Source organism: Simochromis diagramma, unplaced genomic scaffold (assembly GCF_900408965.1).
Source record: "Simochromis diagramma unplaced genomic scaffold, fSimDia1.1 OVJJ01000419.1, whole genome shotgun sequence".
Lineage (NCBI taxonomy): Eukaryota > Metazoa > Chordata > Actinopteri > Cichliformes > Cichlidae > Simochromis > Simochromis diagramma.
Genome location: NW_024387244.1, coordinates 2,937,184 through 2,958,418, shown reverse-complemented (window position 1 = coordinate 2,958,418; position 21,235 = coordinate 2,937,184). Strand labels below are relative to the sequence as shown.

Below are 21,235 nucleotides of genomic sequence, written 5' to 3'. Positions count from 1 at the left end.
TCTTGGAGCAAATTTGCTGGGATGTTCACTCCTGGGAAGATTGTTTAAAAAATTTTCTACTTGTGAATTATATGTCTCACTGGAGAATGATGGACTTAAGATTGTTTGGAAATGGTTTTCTAACCCTTTCCAGATTGATGGGGAGCTACAATTACTTCTCCAAGATCACTGTTGATTACTTTTCTTCCTGGCATTGTGTGAACACACCTGAATGCTCCAGACCTCCAAACTGCCAAAACTTCTGCTTTTACAAACATGGTCACACTTGCTGATGATCAAGTAATCAACTGCATCTGATTAGCAGCACCTTCTTAATTCCCGTGGAAGGAGTAAAGGTGTACTTCATTTTTCACATACTGCTTCTTCATTTTGGCTTTTGATTAAATAATGACGGATGTAATACATCATGTTTTGTTGTTCATCTGAGGTTGTGTTTACGCAATTTTAAGACCTTCCAAGGAACAGAATGTCGTTATGTCCTGTTGCGTAAGCTCTTAGAAGTGAAAGTGAGTGTACTTTATTTTTACCATGACTGCATTTTTCCATCATTTTGCAACTATTTTCCAAATTATGGTAAAAGCTCACATATTTCATGAAGCCTGCTGACTTTAGTATTTCCCCAACTTTCCCCTGTATCATTATGTTGCTTAATGGACAACCATTAAAGATGTTATCGACATTCACGCTCCCCTCAGGTTGAATCTAACAACCACTTTTTCCATACCACAGGTTTAATGATAAATGCAAATAGTAATATTATTATTCCTCGAGGTGCCTTATGCTAACTGAAAAACGTTGATGCCTAAGAACAGTTCTGTCTCATAAAGCCAGTAGTATGACTGTGACCTGTTGGTCTTGTAGACTTCAAATGCTCCTTTGTGATCCGGATATTAAATCTTGATTAGTAGTCCTTGTCGTATTTCAAGTTTATTCTAAAAAAGTGAAATCTGATTATTTCCTCTTTATTAACTTTGATCTTACAGTAAATCTAGGTGAAGCCTTTTGTTTTCAACCAAATTATTTCACTTTTTGGATGGAAGCTTTACTTTTTAAAAAAAAATACCAACACGGTCAGTAAAATAAAAAAAAGTAACAAAATGTTTAAAAATTTGACGCCTTCTTTTATAACCTCTAACATCAAAAAGTGAAAGCAGAAAAGGTCTTTAAAGTATAAACTGCAAATCATATTCTGTGGACAACAGAAATGCATTCAGCAGCTTGTATTTTAGCCTGCGGACAATTCACTGCTTTGATGCTCGTTTTCATTTCACAGAAGATTATTCTCAACAGAACTGTCCACATTTCTGATAAATCATTCAGTGTTACCCGAGACCCTAGCAGAGCTGCTAAATGATATTCCTGAGGCAACTGCACATACTCATTGCATGCCTACAAACACATACACAGGCAGGACCGCTCAAGTATTTCATTAGAGCCCAGGTGCTGCTGGCCCCAGGGGCTGACAGAGAGGTGTGTTGACTCACGGAGAGGTGTGGATATGGGGAAAGCAGAGAGGGAGAGAGGTGTGAAGAAAAAAAAACATGTTTGTGTGTGGGAACCGTGCAGAGGGGAGAGAGCTGGAAGCCGACCACCACATCCTCTAGTGCCTCGTTCAAATCAAGTCAGATTTCAAATACAGGATTCGGAAAATGGGACTGTAAACATCTTTGATCGCACATGCTTTTTCATTTACAACTTGTTTAGTTTTAAAGCAGACACATGTTTGAGTATGAGTGATAAGAAGAGAGGCACGGCCATCGTCTACAAAGAAAAATAACTCTTTCTGTTTATAAAAGGGGCTTTTGTTTGTCTGTGACAAGACAGGGAGAGACAACAGGGATCAACACACCCCAAAACAACTGGCCAAATTATGCCAGATCATTTCAAATTTCATGTTGGAATTTGAGGCGTTATGGAGCCTCTCCCCTACTGGCAGAGTGTTGCTGTGAGTCACTGAAATAAGCATTGCATTAAAGTTCAATTTTGGGCAATTTTCAAGAATGCAAATGTGTGTTTGTGTGAGCCTGTGTCTGTAGTAGCACAGTACCTGCATGAGACAGCAGCCTTCTCCTTTAGCGCTGACGAAAAGGCCTGTGGGGATACTGGGGATCTGAAAAAATGGGAGAGAGAGGAGAAACAAAGAGAGTCAGGGGGGCAGAGAGAGGTGAATGAGTCATTTATCAAGTGAATGAATGCTGTAGGCTGCTACACTGCCACTTGTGGTTCCCTGGCTACTAACCAGCAGGCCTTAATTGCCCCAATTAAGATGACACTACTAATCACAGTGGAGGAATATGCCTGGCAGAGAGAACCTACTGAACTCTCACCTGAACCACTCCAGCTGGCTGATGGAGCGCTTTCTCTCTCTCTCTCTCTCTCTCACACACACACACACACACACACACACACACACACACACACACACACACACACACACACACACACACACACGCACACAGAGTAGTGCTGACCTGACACCACAGTGCTCTGGCCAAGGTAGTTCATGCCCAAGCTGTCAGGTTTGTAATAAATCCAGTTATTAAATCAACAGACCAACAAGGTGCTTTTGGGAAATCCGGCCCAGTTAAGCCTGGTATGGTTTGGCAGTATCAAAAGGTCCTGGCTACTGCACAGTTGAACACGGAAACGGGGATTAATGTTTAATACCGGTGTGTGGCTCTGGTACATAACTGCTCATCAATCACAGCTCCTAAACTGCATTAAAGTGCACTGGGTTCTCTTAAGGAGGATTTACCACCTCAAGTACTGGTAATGATTAAGGGATTTCATTTTTGATAAAGCGCTGTCAAATTAGGTCATCTTCACACACCGCACTGCAGTTCCAGACTTTTCAAGACATTAGCTATTGCAGAGTTCGTCCTTTGTTGCTCCCACATGAGGATAGCTTGTTTATTGTCAGAAGGATTCACAGCGACCGAGTGGGTGTTGTGTGTGTGTGACCACGCTAGCCTAAACTAGATGTGTGTATATCCTGCTGTGTGGTACATGTGCGTAAGGACAACTTCTTCATTTTCCTTCATGACCTGTGTGCAAAAATGCTGAACAGCCTTGACATTAAACTAGACCATGTATTCAGGTTACCTTGGCACTCTGGAGGAGCTTCTTGTTGTCCCTATTGAGTTCAAAGGTCTCCTGGAAGTCAAGGTTGGTGGAGGCCAGAGAGATAGTGAGGTTTACCCCTCCGACATAAGACAGGATGGCATACTCCGACAAAGCATGCAGAGCCACACATGTGTCCTGGCACAGGGGGTTTTCAAGAAGCACCAAGTTAACAATTTATACTTTAGTAGTAACTGTCCATAACACTGAAAGACAGTTTGCTGTCATTTATTACTTATAGTTAATTTAATCTACAACAAAATACAGAAAAGAAAAACAGAGGTACCTGTGTGGAGGAGAAGCCACCCAAGGCATTCCTTTGCTGGGAGAGCCATTTGACGACGGGTAGGGCAGATGCCACATCCCCCAGCAGCGTGTAGGTCAAAAGACCGTACGCGGTCATCTCCACTTCTGCTGATACCACTACAAATAAAAACTGATTTTGAAGGGCAGTATATTTTCTCAGTGTGTTTTTATTGACAGAGGCTAATTCAAAGCTAGTGTATAGTACTGTGCTGTCACCTCCTTTGCATTATATTACACAGGCAGGAGCTATTCTGCAGATGTACAATATACCTGACTGAGCGAGGCCATCACTGAAGCCCATGAAAGTGTCTTCATCTGTCATTGTGCTCCCAGTTAAACTCCAGTGGGTTAGTCCATCTATAAAGACAAACCAGGTGAAACAGACAGGCAGGGGTAACGACTCACCGCTCCTTCCATCAATCTCCTTTGATAAAAACTAAAAGAAAACATCCACCAGAATGGGGACGGTGCCAGCCCAAAGACAAAGTGAAACAAGCAAAGTTCAACACATTAGCTCACTGTGGGCTCACTAACTATGCTAGATATTTCATGGATCATTATCCTGATTATCCTTTTGCTACCCCACCCTATGCCTTTACTGTACCTGGGGAATAAAATTATTGCTATCAAGGAAGAGCCCCACTCCCCCTGACGCCTGCAACGTTGTTAAATCTGCCAAACTTGCAGAACGTTTCAGGCAAGAGGAAGACAAGGAAATGGCCAAAGGAAATCAACAATAAGATAAGAAAGACAAGGGGAATGGGAGGGGTGGAGCGAACTGCTGCTGAATACTGCAGCAGCTGGTTTTAAAGTAGCTGCTCTCCTATAGTTTGAGCCTGACTGCTTGTTCAAATTGTGAGCAGGAAGCTGTAAATATAAACCAGTAATACTTTTGTTTTGCTACAAAGATTTGACCAAAGAAGATCTAAATCTCTACATTTTAACGTGCAATATTGTCGTGGGTACAAAAAAATACTTGATTCAATTTTCCTGGTTAAGTTCTGATTTAAAATACTACTACTACTACTACTAACAGTATTGCTCATAGTGGTACCTTGGGTGATAGCCATGTGGTTGAGGCGGCGCAAGGCCAGCGGGGCATAAGGACTGCGTAGCAGCGCCAAGGCATACGCAGACAGAGCGGTAGTGTAAGGATCATCAGCAGTGTATGTGTTCCCTTCCAGAAAGTCCTTGGCTTTAGCCACCGCCACTTTCTCTTCCTGGACCAGACAAGAAAGACCACAGGGCAAACACAGATGAACGTGTGATCAAAAGTTTACAAAATGTGGCAGAGAGACATTTTTCTAGAATCTAGAATTTGTATGCCTTGATACAAGCACATTTCACATCTAATAGCTGATGTCCGCTGTTCATGGGTGAAGCAGAAATTTACATTTCACATTTAATGCGCTGTTAACATTGCGACAAAATCTCTATAGTTTACATTGCAAATAACAGAGTGGGTTATAGTGATTTGGTCTGTCTGTGCAATTCTATATCCCAGGATCATCAGATATAGCTTTTACTTATTGAAACTACTGCTACACTTTTAATCCCGTGTCCCCAATGCAAACACACGCACACAAAATCATCACCAACCTAATGTTTTTTTAGAGGCTGCTCTGTCCAAAAACACGACAGTAGTTATTGAATAAACACTCATTTTAGCCATTAAAAAGTTGAGAGTGACTTTCATCTCATGCAGACGTGACCTTCCCTCTCATCCATGCGATGATAGGCCTCCAGAGCCACTCACTGTAATTGCAGCAGTCATCTTTTAATTAAGTGAAATTGAAGGGGTGGGGGGGGTGTACTGCTTTGAAGTGAAGGATACCTTTTTGGTTTTTATCAGTTGTAAAAGCACAGATTCTCTGAAGAAACCTTCTGGGAGAGATAGGAGAGGAAGGGGGGAAAGACAGATGGGTGGAGAGGAGCCAGGCGGAGGAAATGCTAAATAAAGAGTCAACTATCTGGACGATTGGTGAGCAAAGACAAAAACAATCTGAGGTTTGGAGGCTTTCATGTTTAAGGAATTTCCAGCACACGCTGAGGACGATCATAGAAGACTCTTTTCCTAACTTTTCCATTTCTTTTAGTGAACACTAATGTTTATTTATCGAGGGCGGCTACTAGTAGGAGAATAAAGAAAAAGCAAGGTGGGGAAAAAAATAGAGCAAAGCGGACGGACAAAGGGAAAAAACAGATGGCAGAAAGAGAGCAATGCAACAGAGGTGTCTTTCATGGGAATCAAATGTCTCTGCACATCAGCCTGAAACTTTTGAAGTAGTCCTAAACGTGATAAGACGGTACATTAGCAGCACTGGGGCATAACAAATTTGAGTAGGCGGACTGCCAACACATCCATCTTCACAACTATGAGGAATGCAGCGATACGTCCACACACGACCCAGGCTGCGAGGAAGGACTTTAGGAGTATAGGGCAGGTATGTTTTATTAAGTAAAGCACCTCACTTTGAGACTGGATGAAACCATGAATCAAATTTTACACCACTGCAGTTGATTTTACGTGACGTATTAGTCAAAATGAGAAACTTTAGCATGTTTTAGTGGGTTTGTTTAGGCCTGCCTAATTCAACACTATTTCGTTTGCCCCTGAGGAGCAACTGTGAAGCGAGAGGAATAAATAGTCTGCAGTGTCATTCAGTGTTGCTGGCCTGCTTACCTCTGTGGTAATCCCTGTCTCCAACAGAGCTGCTACCACATAAGCTGTAAGTGAAATCTTCCCATGGATTCCTCCCTGTGGTCAAAACCAGACATGTTTTCACTTAATAACATCTCGGCTCTCATTTCTCCGCAGTATAAATATAGTTAAACTTTAAATGTATTCATCGGTCCAGAAATCCTTTAGCTAAGAAGTCTGACACCAGGTTCATGCTGTAAATTTATGTGATCATTGCCCTCTCAATCAATGCCATTATCCATCTTGTCTATCCAATCGACTTCTTACACCCCTTCCTGCTTTGCAAGCACAGAAAATTAAACATCTGTCACCTCACATCTATGTAGACACAGCCCTACCTGCAGGTCTTTGTTGAGGATGCGTCCCATAGCGGGGAAGGAGCCGTCATCTCCCTGATGCTTGATGAGCCAAGACTTGGCTGCATGAAGCTCATCGGGGTCGATGTAGATGAATCCTTGAGACTCGGCAAAGGACTTCAGCACAAATGCTGTCAACCTTAGAGGAAGGACAGATGGAGGTGAGAGAAAAAAAGACGGGTAAGGGAAAGGAAAAGATATCAAAGGTCTCTGACAACATATGGAATCACTATTTCAGTGGACTGAGACGTTTTTCCACACTCTTTCTATCTGTCAACAAATGGGAAGAGGGGCTGATGGAGACGTCCATAAATGTTGGGATGTTGTTTTCCAAGAGGACTGGTATGTATAGATGGAGCTGATGAAATGGAAAAAAGCAAGGAAGTAAGGAGGGGAGCAGATGGGTGCGGCAGGGTTTGATCAGTGCTACAGGATGCGGCAGCTGTGCTCTTGGGAATGTGAAATTGCACACGGGCCAATCAAGTATGTTTCTGGTTGTGATTCGAAGATTCCCCGAAAGCATTCCGAAACTTACACAAACATGAATATCAGGAACGAAGGTTGGGAATCCAGTTGGCCTGGGAGTGCAACTGAGAGTTTATGAGCTGTGGCTTTAGTGGGCCACAGTGGAGAAGAACCAGGGGAGAAATGGAGAAAGGCTAAGGTCAGCCCCGGGGGACACGGCTGAGCTAATAAACATACACGCATCCATAAACAACAGACCTCCCGGTACTGGTAGAAAGCAGCAGTCTCTGGCCAACAACTGCTCAGTGACAGCAAGACATTCCATTACAGCACCCCCTTACCAAAAGAGACTCACAGGATGAGGTAAGCTGTTTACAACAAAGAGAAAGAAACACAAGAGAGAAATAACGGAATAAACAAACAGGTCACACTCTAGTTTCTCAACGCAGCTTGTAAGTGAGATCACACTCCAAGAAAAGAGTACCAGAGGGGATGAACTGGAAAAAAAGATCTTTGCACTCATAAACCAAAAACATTAAATCTTCCGTGGTTGGAACCTGGATTATTCCTCCCCAGAGACAAAACTAGGGCTGAAGCCACAAGTCCGCTGGAATTTTTATAATGTTAAGTGATATTGTGTCACTGACTTTAAATGTTAGGCTTCAGGGAAAGGTACTGGAAAATGTAAATATGATTTAGCTTGGAGAAGGAAGGAAGCAGTAGACAAGCTCACTTCCACCACTCACCCCACGACTAAGGTCACCATCTCACGACTCTCGCCTTCGCTTATTGTTTCTCCTGTTTTCTGACTCAACACATCCAAATCCTCTCTATGAGCTACACTTATCCAGCCCCGTGCTTCAAAGGGCAGAGCTAAAGGACTTTTCTGAGACAATACATGGGTGTGCTCCATGATAAAGCTGAGGTTGATAAGCGTTAAGGAGAATTTTACGAGGTGGATTCAGAGAAAGTGCTTATCGTTACTGTAACGAGCCTGGATTCACTATATATATATCATATAGTTAACACAGTCAATGGCTTTACTTTAAAACATATTTTACAACACATCTGCAAACAGAAGGCAAGCGACAACACAAACACTGACATACAGGTTTGGCACAGGAATGGAAACAGATATTAAGTTAATACAGCAGTGTGTATCAGTTCTTTTAATCTCAGGTATTCAGCCTGTAACCCTGCTAATGCTGTCAGATCAATCTTTGGGTCGAGACACAAATGACATGCCGGTCTCAACACGTAGAGCCAAGAACTAAACCCTATTATTAAGGATAATTATATAAGGAAAAAGCAACAAGTTTTTAAAGCACATTTTGATTTACTACAACTTTGCTTTATTCTTTTAGCTAAAATTAAAGAATACAAGACAATTTGAAGGCTTATTGCAGTTTGCAAGACAGCCTTCACTCTGAAGTTTTATTTACTGTCTGCCTGGAATATTAAAAATATTGTGCAGGGGGAATATAAAAATCTTGTAATTGTATCCGAATAGTGAATTCATACCTCTAGTTTGAAATGAAGTTCAAGGCTTCAATTACTTTTAGGGGTAAAAGGTCACATTAGGGATTAAATGAGGGGAAACTGATGTTGTCAGTGAACGGGCTTCACATCTTAAATTGAAGACAATCCAGAAGTACTTTAAAGTACAATATCACCAGGTGCTGGCTTAAAAAAAACAAAACAAAACAGGAATCTCTGCCTTCAATAGACCCCAAATGAAAATGAGTCAACCTCTCTCATTAAATAGTAAGTCTGTAAATTGGTTCCACAAGTCCGTGTGATGTCATTCGCTAAACCCACTTCATACGATTCGGTGTGCTGGTGATCATCTTGAAATTAATTCCAATATGAAGCAAATATCAGGCCTGAAAGGAGGTATTTCTAGGGGCGTGGTTGGCTTAAAAGACATGCCTGGTCTAGAGAGACTGACAAGGCAATTTTGGCATTAAGTACAATGTGTACACATTAGCTATGCACCCCAGTCAGGATCAAGTGGCACTCGTCTGCTCTAGCTCCCTTCCCATATTTGGAAGATCCTGGCTCCAACCAGAAGAGATGGTGTGGACCATAAAGCGAATTTCTAGGCCAGGGATGTCGAAGTCATTTTACATTGTGGGCCGCATACAAATCACTTTGATGTGGGTCGGATCAGTGAAACTCTCCTTTCTGTCAGTGTATAGAGGTTAAAATGCACATTTAATCTTGGAGATATCTTAATATAAGAAAAAGAAGTGCAAATTCAATTGTATGTCTCAGTTTTTCTGTATGATAAAGAAATTCTGCTTGAAGTAAATGAAAAATATCTGTCAGCACAACTCTTTGGGGTAAGAATTGGAAAAAGGAAATGTGTAAAATTACAGAAAAAGATGTGGCTTCTCATTGCCCAGGTGTCTGTTAATTCTAAGGAATGCCCTATTTATTGTTTTAACTGTGGACACTGTAAAAAAATGAAATTTCTATAGGAGAACTTTTTGGTCCTTTAATTGCTAACTATTACTTAATTACTTCAGTGTAGTAAGAATGGCCATGGGAATGTCTTTATCATTAGAAAAAAAATTCTAAAAGTTAAGATAAAAGTTGAAAATTTAGGCCCTACTTTACATTTTCCAAAGCTGGGCCGGATTGGAGTCTTTACCGAGCCGATTCTGGTCCCCGGGCTTTATTTTTGACAGCCCTGCACTCAGCTTAAACTCAGCTCCAGTGCGAATGAATGGGTGAAGTCATCACTTGCTTCTTCTATCTCTATATTTTTGTATTTGCAAAATATTGGTCTTTTAATTCTTATCACCATAAGAATGAAAGAGGTAAAGGGTCAGAAACACATCTCATAATTTCTTTCTTTGCCAGCGTTTCTCTACTTTTGCACAACATCAAGTCAGCGAACGTTCAGCCCAGTTTGTGAACTGTTAACGGCCTTGGCATCAGAGATAATTAGCGCTACGCACCTAACCATTATTGCCAGCCCGTGTCATTCTGCTCTGTATTTTCATTAAACCCTGTCAATTTCCATACTGATACATTTTCACATCCTGGGATACATTAACACTGCATTACAGCTGCTTTTAAGCAGGCAGTAAAGCAGTGCTCTGCTCATGAACCCGGAGTCTGAAGCAAAAGCTGGGCTTGTTTTGGATGCAAACATGTTGTTGATGGATTCATAAAGTGTCTGATGCAGTTTTACTGAATGTTCACCATCTGTGTCCATCTGTGTTGTGCCCACAGCCCACACTTGTTACCCTGGGTGCCAAGGAAAACTCCAAACCGCTGCTGGTTACATCCTCATATCCTCTCACAGTCATCAGGGGAAGAGTTCGAGCTTTCAGCAGCGGTTTAATGTTACCAATTACACCCAGGTAGTGAGTCATAAGGAGACATGCACCATTTCTATTTTCTAGACCATGTCAAAAAAAGGTAAAACCTTTTTGGTAAAGTGGCTCCAGACAACTTATAACACTGTCTCCAATAGTGGCATTAAGAGCTTGTTTGTGGGGCCAAAGCAGCATGGGTCCACTCAGTGCTACGGATATGAACCCTGATTAATTGCAAATAAATCTTGACAACTTTGCCTACCTCAGGGATCCAATTATGCAGTTTGTTTATGATTCTCTGTCATTTATGTAACCTGCTGTTTCACGGTGTTAGCTCTACTAAATATCACAATACCCACCTCAGTTCATAAATCAACCAGAGGTATGTACATTCTGCGTGGGCCTCAAAATACAAGCAGTGGAGCTCCCCATTGAGACAACCGAATTGAGTTTTATAAATATTAACATGGTTGTCTGCCTGCCTGCCTCCAGGCAGTGTAAACATGCAGTAAACACTCGAAAGGGAAAAACTCAGAGATTTAAACATACCAACAGGAATAGATTAATATGAGCACAGCGTACGAAGGTTTTGATAAAAACTGCTTTGGCCGGCAACCTATGTCCCACTGAAAGCTGAAGAATGTGGCTACAGCCAAGCATAGCTTAGATGGTATGTGTTGTGCACATTTCAGCAACTACACCTACAGCTACTTACCACATGCTGCCAGAGGAATCCCTCTCTCCGAAAGCACTGTATGATCCATCCCGCCGCTTGTAGGTCAGCTGTCTCTGGTAGCCTGGATGAGAAGAGAGTACTGTAAGAAAGGTTGGTTCCTAAGAACACGCAGAAATTATGTACATCTTTTTCAGGTTTGCTGATAAATCTCGAGGTGGATGTATTTTTTTCGTTTTTATCCACCACTGCAGAAATGTGCACTGAATAAAAGTAATGTGCAGGAGAAGCACCACCATGTTAACTAGCCCGTGTGAGCTTGGAAGATCAGGCAGACCAGAATCAACGCAGTGAAACTAAACACGGTATATTAAAAGGCAGCCAAAAAATTCAAATACATTTCAAAAATATAACATTTGTGGTATTCTTGGATCCCTGAAATTCTCTTTTGGCATTGATTTCTGATTCTTCACCCAGCTCTGTGGTGCATAGTGTGCTGCGACTAAATAAATGAAGGAAAACAGAACGTTTGCTCGGACATGCTCCCGGTGTTCTTACATATGCAGTCAAGTGGTTTCACTTGCAACTATGCAACGAAGCAAACTGTGCAAAGATGTTCTGGTGCTTGCCTCCAAGAGGGTGAATCCAGCATAGTTTTCAGGTCTTAAAAAACACAAACGAACAAGAAAAATAGCCCACAATATAATAATTTACCAATATTCAAACATTTGTTGCTGTACCTAAGACAGTAAACACTCGGTAGCTGAATTTCCACTTTGTTTTAGGGTCAGCCCCAGTGTCAAAGGCAAACTCTTGAATTTACATATATGCAGGGTGACCTGTCCTTGTGTGGCACAATAATAAAGCCTATTGACATTTATTAAAGTTGAAGTTTTCCTTTTATATCTTTGCGAGGGACAAAGACTAATCTTGATAACTCTGAATAAACCTTTATGTTTCGGGTTACGATTCAAAGTTTTGAATCCCAGCCAGTCTAAGCCTCCGCTGCCAAAAAACTTTTTGTCTGATAAATGAACTCCGTTATTCAAGGTAAACTATATTCTTGTTGATTGCAGACAGCCCAATTATGGTGCATAACTTTAAGAAAACAGCAAACTGTTAGAAATCATTCCTTTCTTTGAGCATGACGCCACTTTGCGCAGCTTCATGCCAGAAAGGATTTGACTTGTTGAGATTCATGACACACTCTCGAAGAACTTAAATAACTTCCTTGTTCCTGTGTTTAAAGCGCTGGTCTCTAACTGGGTTTACATCGGTGGGTATTTGGGAGGGCACAAATGGCAGAATCTGTGGTACTGAAAGTAATCCTATATGTTTAAGAATCACCATATTGGTGTTACTGAGTTAACTCAGCATCTCGTTAATATATTATTTATCTTAAATACTCTGATGGCAGCTCAAGCACATTTGGACATGAAAAAATAATTCTAAAGAAACCATCAGAGCTCGTCTTAGCGAGGAGGTCATATTTAACCTGCGAGGAAAAGAAAATACTGAATATCTGATCCAAGGAAGCGATTTGTCAGGATTCAGTTTCTTTACCTTGAAGTAAGTAGTCAGTTGCTTCATTTTCAACCTCAGGGCTGAGCTGCCTGGTCTTCTGCAGATACTTCAAAACAAAGACATTGGGGGCAAAGTGGATCATGTTCTGCTCACCACACCCAAAGGGTAGCCTCAAGAGCTTGTCCAGGTTATGCAAAGTTGGCCCCATAACATCACCTGATATTAGAGCAAGATACACAAACACACTTCATTACTGACACTGCAAAATGTGCTGTATATTAGTTCCATTCGCTTGAGGATTGCATGATCTAAAATAGTTTTTTTTCAGATGTAAATGACACAATGGTGGAAGTAATAATAGTATATGGAATATATCAGCATCCAACCAGAAAACAGTTTACCAATCATAAATGCAGCAGCTCTTTCTGATCCAGGCACCATGTTTTGTGGGACTCCAAGTGTGAAAGCCTCATTGTGGTTGTCATCAGAGTCTTCCTTCCTCCAAATCTTGAACTCCCCTACTGAGCCCCAGCCTGTAGAAAAGCCTATGTGCCGCACCTGGATGGGAAAAAAAGTATTTTTACAGAAATGATCTCTAAAGAAATTTCCTGGAGTTGGAACAAAGATGTCATAAAAGTGTCAAACCTGTCCAGTGAATTGGCCTGCCCATCGCAGGATGACCGATTCATTGGTTGGATGTAAACCATGGCCCACCTGGAAGGAACGCAGGAATAATTATTTGTAATTATTATTCTGCATTTGCTTGAAATGTTTCATTATTTTCGCCCCATAATAGACGATACCAACAAAAACACTGACACAGATTAGACCCAAGATAGCTGACAGCTAATCTGTTACTGAAACTATGCTCCAAGAACTCAGTTCCCTCCTCACCCCTTTATTGTTTGACTGCATCTGCAGTCTCATAATTCATAAGTGGGTTCTCTTGCTACTTAAAGCAAGACACAAAATCCATCCAGACGATCAGGAGATGGAAAAGGTCCCAAATCCACAGTGGGCACTGCCTGGATGGTACCCATTCAAACTGAATAAAATAAGGGATTTCCACTAGTGTGCTACAAAGCAGGTGCCCTCCTGGTCCTGGTTAACCACCAACCAACCAGCCAAAACATCAGGGAAGTTTTTAGAAAATGGATACAGGAAGTAGAAAAGAAACCCCCCTCTCTTTTCTCATGCATGCAAGTTTAATAAAGCTATAAGTTAACCCAATGCTATTTCAATTTGCTCTCATTGTCCCGTTGTCTTAGCAGAAAACTCTGCGTTGGTCTTAGAGTAGGATACCAACTACCAAATAATGGTATCTTCATAGACACGCTGGCTGTTTGAATCCGTGTTTTTAAGACTGTCACTGGTACATAAAGAGGTACAAAGTGAAAATTCTTAGCCATGGCTTTGACTTCTCTCATAGCATATATATATATATATAAAAACCCATATGAACATGCTAACAGTGTTAAAGATTTTAATTTTTATGGGATAGGTTTGTGAACCTACTGGTAGAGTTCCTTTCCAGCTGGTCCTTCTTCCAGCTGTTGGTGATGCCATTGTGATTCATGCACCTCCCACAGATAATCCCAAAAACAAACACTCACACAGACCCATGCAGAGCACACTTGCTCTCCCGTATAAGAGTTTAATTTCATAATCACATTACACCATAAGACCATGAAACTCATCCATTTCCCAACGCGATTGGTGTTGAAGAAAATAAACGTATTCCCAAAGTACTTTGGGAAGTAATACGCGGCTTTTTAATTACTGCCTTTGGTGAATGGTGCAAGTCTAATTAATGCTGTGGCTGGAGCCGGGAAGTGGTGTGCCAGGCATTCACTGCCATGCAAGTCCTTGGCCATGGATCATCGACTGCCCTCAGTGTCCCCCGTTAAGTGTGAGTTCACCCAGAGGCACACCAGTAAAAACGGCGCCAGCTCTCCTAACACACAGACCCCATGGCCTGCCGCACTTCTTTTTGTGTCAGAGCATCCGAGCACAACCTCGAAGCAAATCTGCCGTACATTTGGAAGTGTTACATCTATGATTCCTTTCTCTTCTTACCTGTACCACACCTCCCTTCCAACTGATCCAAAAGCTGCGGAACTCATCCCAAGACAGGATCCCTGGCGTAGGGACGCTGACAAGAGGCTCGCCCATTTTGCCAGCGGAAATCCAGGAACGAGTGTTCTGCCTGCCCCCGAGTACGATCTCCAGCATCTCTGCGCTGTCGTGGGGACTGGCAGAGAGGGCAAAATGGGCATCGTTGTGTGTCTTTACTGCCACCAGGAACTGGTTCATCCTGCTTGGCTTTTTCACATACTGATACTCATATTTGTTGGGGGTAGAAATATGAATCCTCTCTGAGAAATGAAATGCAAAATAAACTTGAACTTTGTAAAGTTTATTCTCATTATGCTATATCAATTAAAAATGATTTGCACTGACCATTTGGACAGAAGAAAACACTGTAGGTGTATTCTCTGGGCAGGCCTTCTGGCTGTAAACAGGGTGGCAGCAAGAGAAAAGATGCAGAAAAACATTACAGAAATACACAAAACAAACAATAAAAAAGTAGTTCTTTCTTATTAAAAGATTAAAGGATTAAAAAAAAAACATTAAAGGAAAATCTCAGCTTTCTTACCTCAACCAGGACAGTCCTACGGACGTAGTCCTGGCCTTGGATCATGTCATTACTTATTTTGCCTATCTGGAATCCATCTGAGCAGCAGCCTGGTTCACTAAAGGCAATGGCACGAGCTGTGAAGGCAGTACAGAACAAAAGTCAGCTTAAGATTTTGTTTTTGTTGACACCATATGCAGCTTCAGAGACAGTGGCTTGAGCAGTTGCTCTTCTTTAGCCAGGGAAACGAGGCATAGTGAGCCTGTTCCCATCTGTACTTCTGTAAGTCTATTTGGGATACTTTTTTTTTTCTAATTACCTTAATTAGTTTCTTAGTGAGATGATCAGCAGTCAAATAAATATGTTTTGCAAAATTTCCAGACATCAAAATACATTAGACAAGACAAGCATATCTGTAAAAGGATTCCCAGTTCTTTTGCTGGGGAGCCCACTGGAAATGTGGCCCTGTGCCAATTGTGTCTCTTTGTGTGTGTGTAGTGAGAAGGAAACACAAGGGGCTAGTGGACTAGGAGTGGGGCCATGGGGGGCCCATTGGCCGCCAGTGACCTGCAAACTCATCAACATGCCACTGAGTGTCACAGTGCAGCTCTGGTTACTCCCCCACTGCTGGCCTGCTTTGTTTTCACATGCGCTCCGGAGGGGACTATTTGTAACCTGGGTGGGTGACCAGATCACACACACGGCTCCTTGGCCAGCAAAGCTTTCCTCAGTCATAGGCTCGCCCTTTTGTGTGGAATCACACTGAGTGGACCAAAGTCCTGGTGAAAGCTTGCTGTTGCTTGTAAGTGCCACGCCACTAAAGAATGTAAATAAGGCCATTTCCATGAGTCAGCACAAATCAATCTTGTAACATTCACATTAGCATCAAAACCTTGCATCATTCTTTTTTTCTAAAGAATGGCTGATCTAGAGAATGGGAACTTTATGGCATTGTCAGGTCTGTGCTTTTATAGTACTGGTAACACAATCACCATCCATGAGCATGCACTGCTGCAGAGATGCTTCTCCACAGTTGGAAGAAGTGAAAAATTGCCCTCTGACTTTGCCCTGTGGCTCAAATATACGTGTCCCAACAAAATAATTATGGCTTCCTAATTAAAACATTTCTGCCACTTCATCAACGTAGTACTAGAAATAAAATAATAAGCGAGTTTTATGAATTTGACTGAGCTCTGTGGATACCTGTGATGTTAACTGATCCCAGCTCAGTGAACGACAACACAATATTTGTAGGAGCAGCCTCTCCAGGAGCAACACACTTCTTCCTGGTGAGATAAAGCTTTCCAGGATGGCCAACAAACTTGATGCCCTCTGGAACCGACACTTTTAAATGAACCTGCGAGTGGAGAGGAGAAGAAGAGACAAATCAGAGAAAAGCAATCTCCTCTGATAGCCTTTAATGACATCATATCTGTTAGGCACGCCCCTCCCTCATATAGCGTGCTTCATCAAAGCTCTGAAAGCAAGGGCGAATTTTTTAAATCACACTGTGAATTTTCCATGCTGACTGACTCATGCTTCTCAAACTCCCTGAAGGATTAAGTTCCACTCATCGTCCAATTTTCACAGGGCTCAGTAATGCAGAAGGATCTTTTAACTGTTCTTTATCCGCATGCCACAAGTCATAAATAACTGAGCAGAAAATATAGGAATCACATGTTGCTGGGGTGGACATCAAAGGATGGGCTATTCTGGTTTGCATATTCACCTAACATGACATCAGGGCAGCACACGCACAGGCCATTTAACAGGCTCATCTGCAAACATCATGATGTCATCCGTATGGCGTGCAGGATGGACCCATTTAAGGCCAGGACAGAGCTTAGAGGGCTCTTCGGAGTAAGTGCTGAAACAAACATACTAGGCTAATCTCTTCATGGTCACATTACAAACCTATACTTACTACCGAAGAAGTTATTTCACTTGAAAATATTTGTTCTGCATGTGTATATAATATCGAACCGGTTCTGATACATGCAGAAATAATAATTTAAAGAAATAGATCAACACAGTTATTTGCATCTTATATTTTAATATTTCCTACCTGGATAATCGTCTGTGATTTATGGCATGTACCATTTTTAGTGCAGAGCTATGAACAAAATGAAGGACTGGACAAATTCCAAGACGTATCCGGTCTGAACCACAAGCTCTGCATAAAGATCCGCTGGAACGAGGTGTTCTAAGGGGTCCTGAAGTGGTTTGAGAACTCATTTGTGTGTTGGCTGGTTTCATCCCGTTCCAAGATTCCCAAATCTCTATGACTATGGATTTTATCAGCTTATCGTTGACCTACTTCTGTCTAACAACTAAACGGAGCACCTACTTTATGCCTCATTTGACTGACAAACCTCCAGTTTCTTTTTTGATGATCCTTCTCTCTTTTCCTCTTAGAAACCTTTTTCTTAACCAAATCTGGGGTCTGATCATAGTGAGAGTTGTGAGCAGTCTGTCTGTCTGCCTACGTCTTTTATTTAACTATCAAATTCAGATTACTGAGATATTTGCCTAGTGTGGTCTTTTAATTTTTCGGGCGCTACACTACGGGTTGCTCTTCTTCACTTTAATACAATTTCAATGTCATTTTTACTTATACGCAACACGTTCTCACTCCCAAAGCGTAACATTTGACGCTAGGTGACAAATCGTCGGTATATTACGCTTCCGGGCACCCAACACGTCTCTATATTACGAGATCGGAAAAATTAGGAAACAGGAGAACCGTTTGGAATGAATCTACACATGTACGTTTATTTTACTTAAATCGCTTTGGAAAACACTATCTAACGTCATTAAAGTGGTGGTTAAGGTTAGGGATGAGGTTATGGTTAGGGCTGGAATACATGGCTGGAACGCCTATTACCACGGGACCGTCGTTCTACTGGATTTCATCCACAACCCAGCACGCAGCATAAGAATGCTGAAGGTCACCTGTCACGCCGGGCGCGTTCCTGTGGAACACCTTGGGACGTGACAAATCGTCGGTATATTACGCCTCAGGAGTGAGAATGGTCTGTTATACAGCACCAAATCACAGTTGTCTTAAGGTGCTTTATATTGTAAGTTAAAGACCCTACGATAATAGCGAGAAAAGCCAACGACTCCATGTAAGGAAGCACTTGGCGACAGTGGGAAGGAAAAACTGCCTTTAAATAGGAAGAGACGTCTCAGTGACGTCATTGTGGTTCCTAACTTGATGTTCTAATAGACTCTTAGTTTAGATGGAGTCATTTTAGGATTAGTGTTAAAACTAACTGTTAAGAGTTTGCATAACATGTCATACAAACCTATAATTAGTGAAAATGTATTAAAAAATATGTTCTGCGATGGTTTACAAGTCATAAATGATTAAAAAGCACAGATGTGACATGTCCTGTCTTAAAGAATATGATGTCAAGATTGGACTTGAAGGCAGTTGCTAGGAACTAATGTCAGAGACTTGTCCATCTGCCACATTAAGAAAACATCTTACCGCAGAGCAGGTAGGCAGGTAGTTGTAGACGGTGAGGGGAACTTTGGTCTGCTCCCCTCTGATTAAGCTGTAGGGCAGCGTAAAGTCCACAAAGAAGCGCTTGAAGGTGCGAAGCTCTGCTCTCGTTCCTAAAGCCAACCCCTTCTGCTCGGACAGGGAAACAACTTCTGCCACCCATGTGGTGATTGAATCCGGCGCATCCAGGTGCAGTTCAGCTTCCCCAGTTTCAGAGCTGTCACGTGGAGATACAACAGTGGAATAAAATAATTCGAGCATATTTTCTTTTTAAGACAAGCTATTAAAATTCATCAACTACAAGGAAGAGCTTGATCAAAGGCTGGAGATTACTTTAATGTTAGCACCTGTGTCAACACCAACATCTGCACCAATATAACTACAGCAAACACTCTAAAATGGACGGTTTCAAGGGACGGTCAGGTGTTGACCCAATCTGTTTCTTTGAAAGAAATGAGCTGGAGTCATTATTGGCAGCGCTCACTGGATGTTGGTCTTGGCAAACTGCAAGAGGGCACAATAAACTTCAAAAACTGCATGTACAGCCTTCCTTTTGATCAAAGCCGTCCAAAATCCATTTTAATATACTTTTAAGGAAAAATCAGAGCTCTGCACTTCACAGGAAATTAGTGAGAGCTGAAGTCCCATCCAAGGGAATCAAGCATATGGAAATCTATGGGCAATTCATTTATATTGGCTAAACATGAATGGAAGGAGCTCTTGAGAAAGTAAGAGTCTGTTCCAAGATTGAATGAGGCATTTCACACCCAGTGGGAGAAGTGGCGGATGCTGCTGCATGATGGAAGATCGGCCGTCTGGCATACAGCACCGCCTCGCACCTTTCCTCTCACAAATTTCTTCCAAGAGTCTGTCATGTTCACGTTTTCCTTTCCAGTACTCTCCAATCTTTTTTCTTCCAGCTCTACTCTCGCCTTTCTTCTTCTACCTATATTCTGCTTTTCACATATTTCTCGCCTCCTTTTTGCTCTCTGTAAATGTTTTTCCTGTATCTTTTTCACGCTATCATTTCTTTTCCACATTTGCTCCTCTCTTTTCCATTTCTCTATTCTCTCAAGCACTAAATCACATAAAAGGATAGACAATCTGTTGCACCTGATATATCTAGCCAGAGGCGAGTAACGCGGACACACAGAAACGCTCACACAAGACAAATATTATTTAAAGATTTAAATACCTGACGTTGAGGCAGTGCCACACCCATGTCTCTGGGAAAAATGTACGCCTCCGCCTCTCTACTCTACAGCCAAAACACAAGAAGACATCAGTGAAAAAGCTTTAGCTAATAAAATAACAACATAATGGAAAAATATACTATTTAAAATTCCACAATGATAAGTCACATCATGTGTTTGAAGTTCGGCACTAAAATGAAAAGTATTTGTAGCACAGGGGAATGCAGGCCTAACATGTGAAATCAAACAAAGAGGGCGATCTTGATGTAATTATTATTCTGTTATGGGTTTGTGTTCAGATTCCTTGTTTTCGGTAAAGTACATGCCCATATTACAGTGTGTGGTCCAGTGAAGGATTACAGTTAATCTTCTTCAACAATAATAACCACTTTTTTCCCTCTGACATTAAAGAGGGTGGAGTAATACATACAAGTACACAAATTTAATGGTTTAAAAGAACCTCCAAACAGACAAGGATCATCTGTTTTTATCAGTTAATGAGCCAACATACACAAAAACAACTGAATAACCTTGACTATGACATGACACCACACCCAAGTGGCTCACAGTTTGGCTTTTAATACCAATAGAGTATGGTATTTGATAAGCTAGTTTCCTACAATTCATGTTTTTAAAATTTATAATGTCCTGTGTAAAAGTCTTGATCCACCCCTCATTCCTTTATATCTTGCCAGAAAACTGCCAAATTTCAATTTATGTGCAAAACACATTATTTAATGTGTTTTGCACAAATGCAATTATTTGTATAGTTCTAACAAATAAATCTCTTGAATGAGCTTTCTTCTGATTTCTCTAAGTATTTTTCAGGAAGAGTTCTCCAGGCTTCTTAAAGGAAATTCAAAGCTCTTCTTTGGATGTTATTTGAATAACGCTGCAGCCAATCAGATACTTTCCAGCTGCACTGCATGGCAGATCAAAATCTGATGGGAGTTTTTGACAGAGCCTCTACCGTATTTTACAGAGGGCTGTAGACACTCACTGCTGCACCTCTCTCCTGACCTCCTCCATACATACTGACAACAATTTGAACAAAAAAATGCCAATTTTGGATTCATCACTCAATGAGACCTGTTGCCAATGGTTTTTAGTCCAGTTCTTTGGCAAACCTCAGCCTTTTCCCCTGTTTCCCTTCCTTTACAATGGCTTCTTTGACAGCCACCCTTTAACAGAGATAAATTCTGATGAACAGCGGGCAGTAGTGAACAGCAGATGGATCAGTTGAAGGGCCAGATCAATCTCTTAGGTCCTGTGTCAGGTCTTTGTTGGATTTGTCCAATTTCCTCATTTTTTAAGGACACGCTAGTTTTTGGCTACAGCTCTTTAGGAATCAACTCAATGGTGCAAAAACGCTGACAAATAGAGATTTTTGTAGATTCAACAAAAAAAATGAAGAAATGATTTAATTTT

At 41.5% G+C, this 21,235-nt stretch overlaps 1 protein-coding gene across 2 annotated transcripts in view; it reads right to left on the bottom strand.

Annotated features, from left to right (window-relative positions):
• The window catches only part of cpamd8 (C3 and PZP like alpha-2-macroglobulin domain containing 8), a 46,255-nt gene that overhangs the window by 11,116 nt on the left and 13,904 nt on the right, over positions 1-21,235 (bottom strand). For both annotated transcript variants that reach the window (XM_040052631.1, XM_040052632.1), the window contains exons 19-35: positions 19,810-19,872; positions 18,600-18,831; positions 16,310-16,463; positions 15,128-15,243; positions 14,932-14,983; positions 14,548-14,846; positions 13,117-13,185; positions 12,873-13,029; positions 12,511-12,687; positions 10,990-11,071; positions 6,466-6,622; positions 6,110-6,184; positions 4,481-4,646; positions 3,697-3,783; positions 3,407-3,543; positions 3,103-3,258; positions 2,048-2,110 (exon numbers count right to left, since the gene is read on the bottom strand). In XM_040052631.1, coding sequence (XP_039908565.1) covers positions 2,048-2,110; positions 3,103-3,258; positions 3,407-3,543; positions 3,697-3,783; positions 4,481-4,646; positions 6,110-6,184; positions 6,466-6,622; positions 10,990-11,071; positions 12,511-12,687; positions 12,873-13,029; positions 13,117-13,185; positions 14,548-14,846; positions 14,932-14,983; positions 15,128-15,243; positions 16,310-16,463; positions 18,600-18,831; positions 19,810-19,872 — 2,242 coding nt within the window. The remainder of the gene's footprint in view (positions 1-2,047; positions 2,111-3,102; positions 3,259-3,406; positions 3,544-3,696; positions 3,784-4,480; positions 4,647-6,109; positions 6,185-6,465; positions 6,623-10,989; positions 11,072-12,510; positions 12,688-12,872; positions 13,030-13,116; positions 13,186-14,547; positions 14,847-14,931; positions 14,984-15,127; positions 15,244-16,309; positions 16,464-18,599; positions 18,832-19,809; positions 19,873-21,235) is intronic.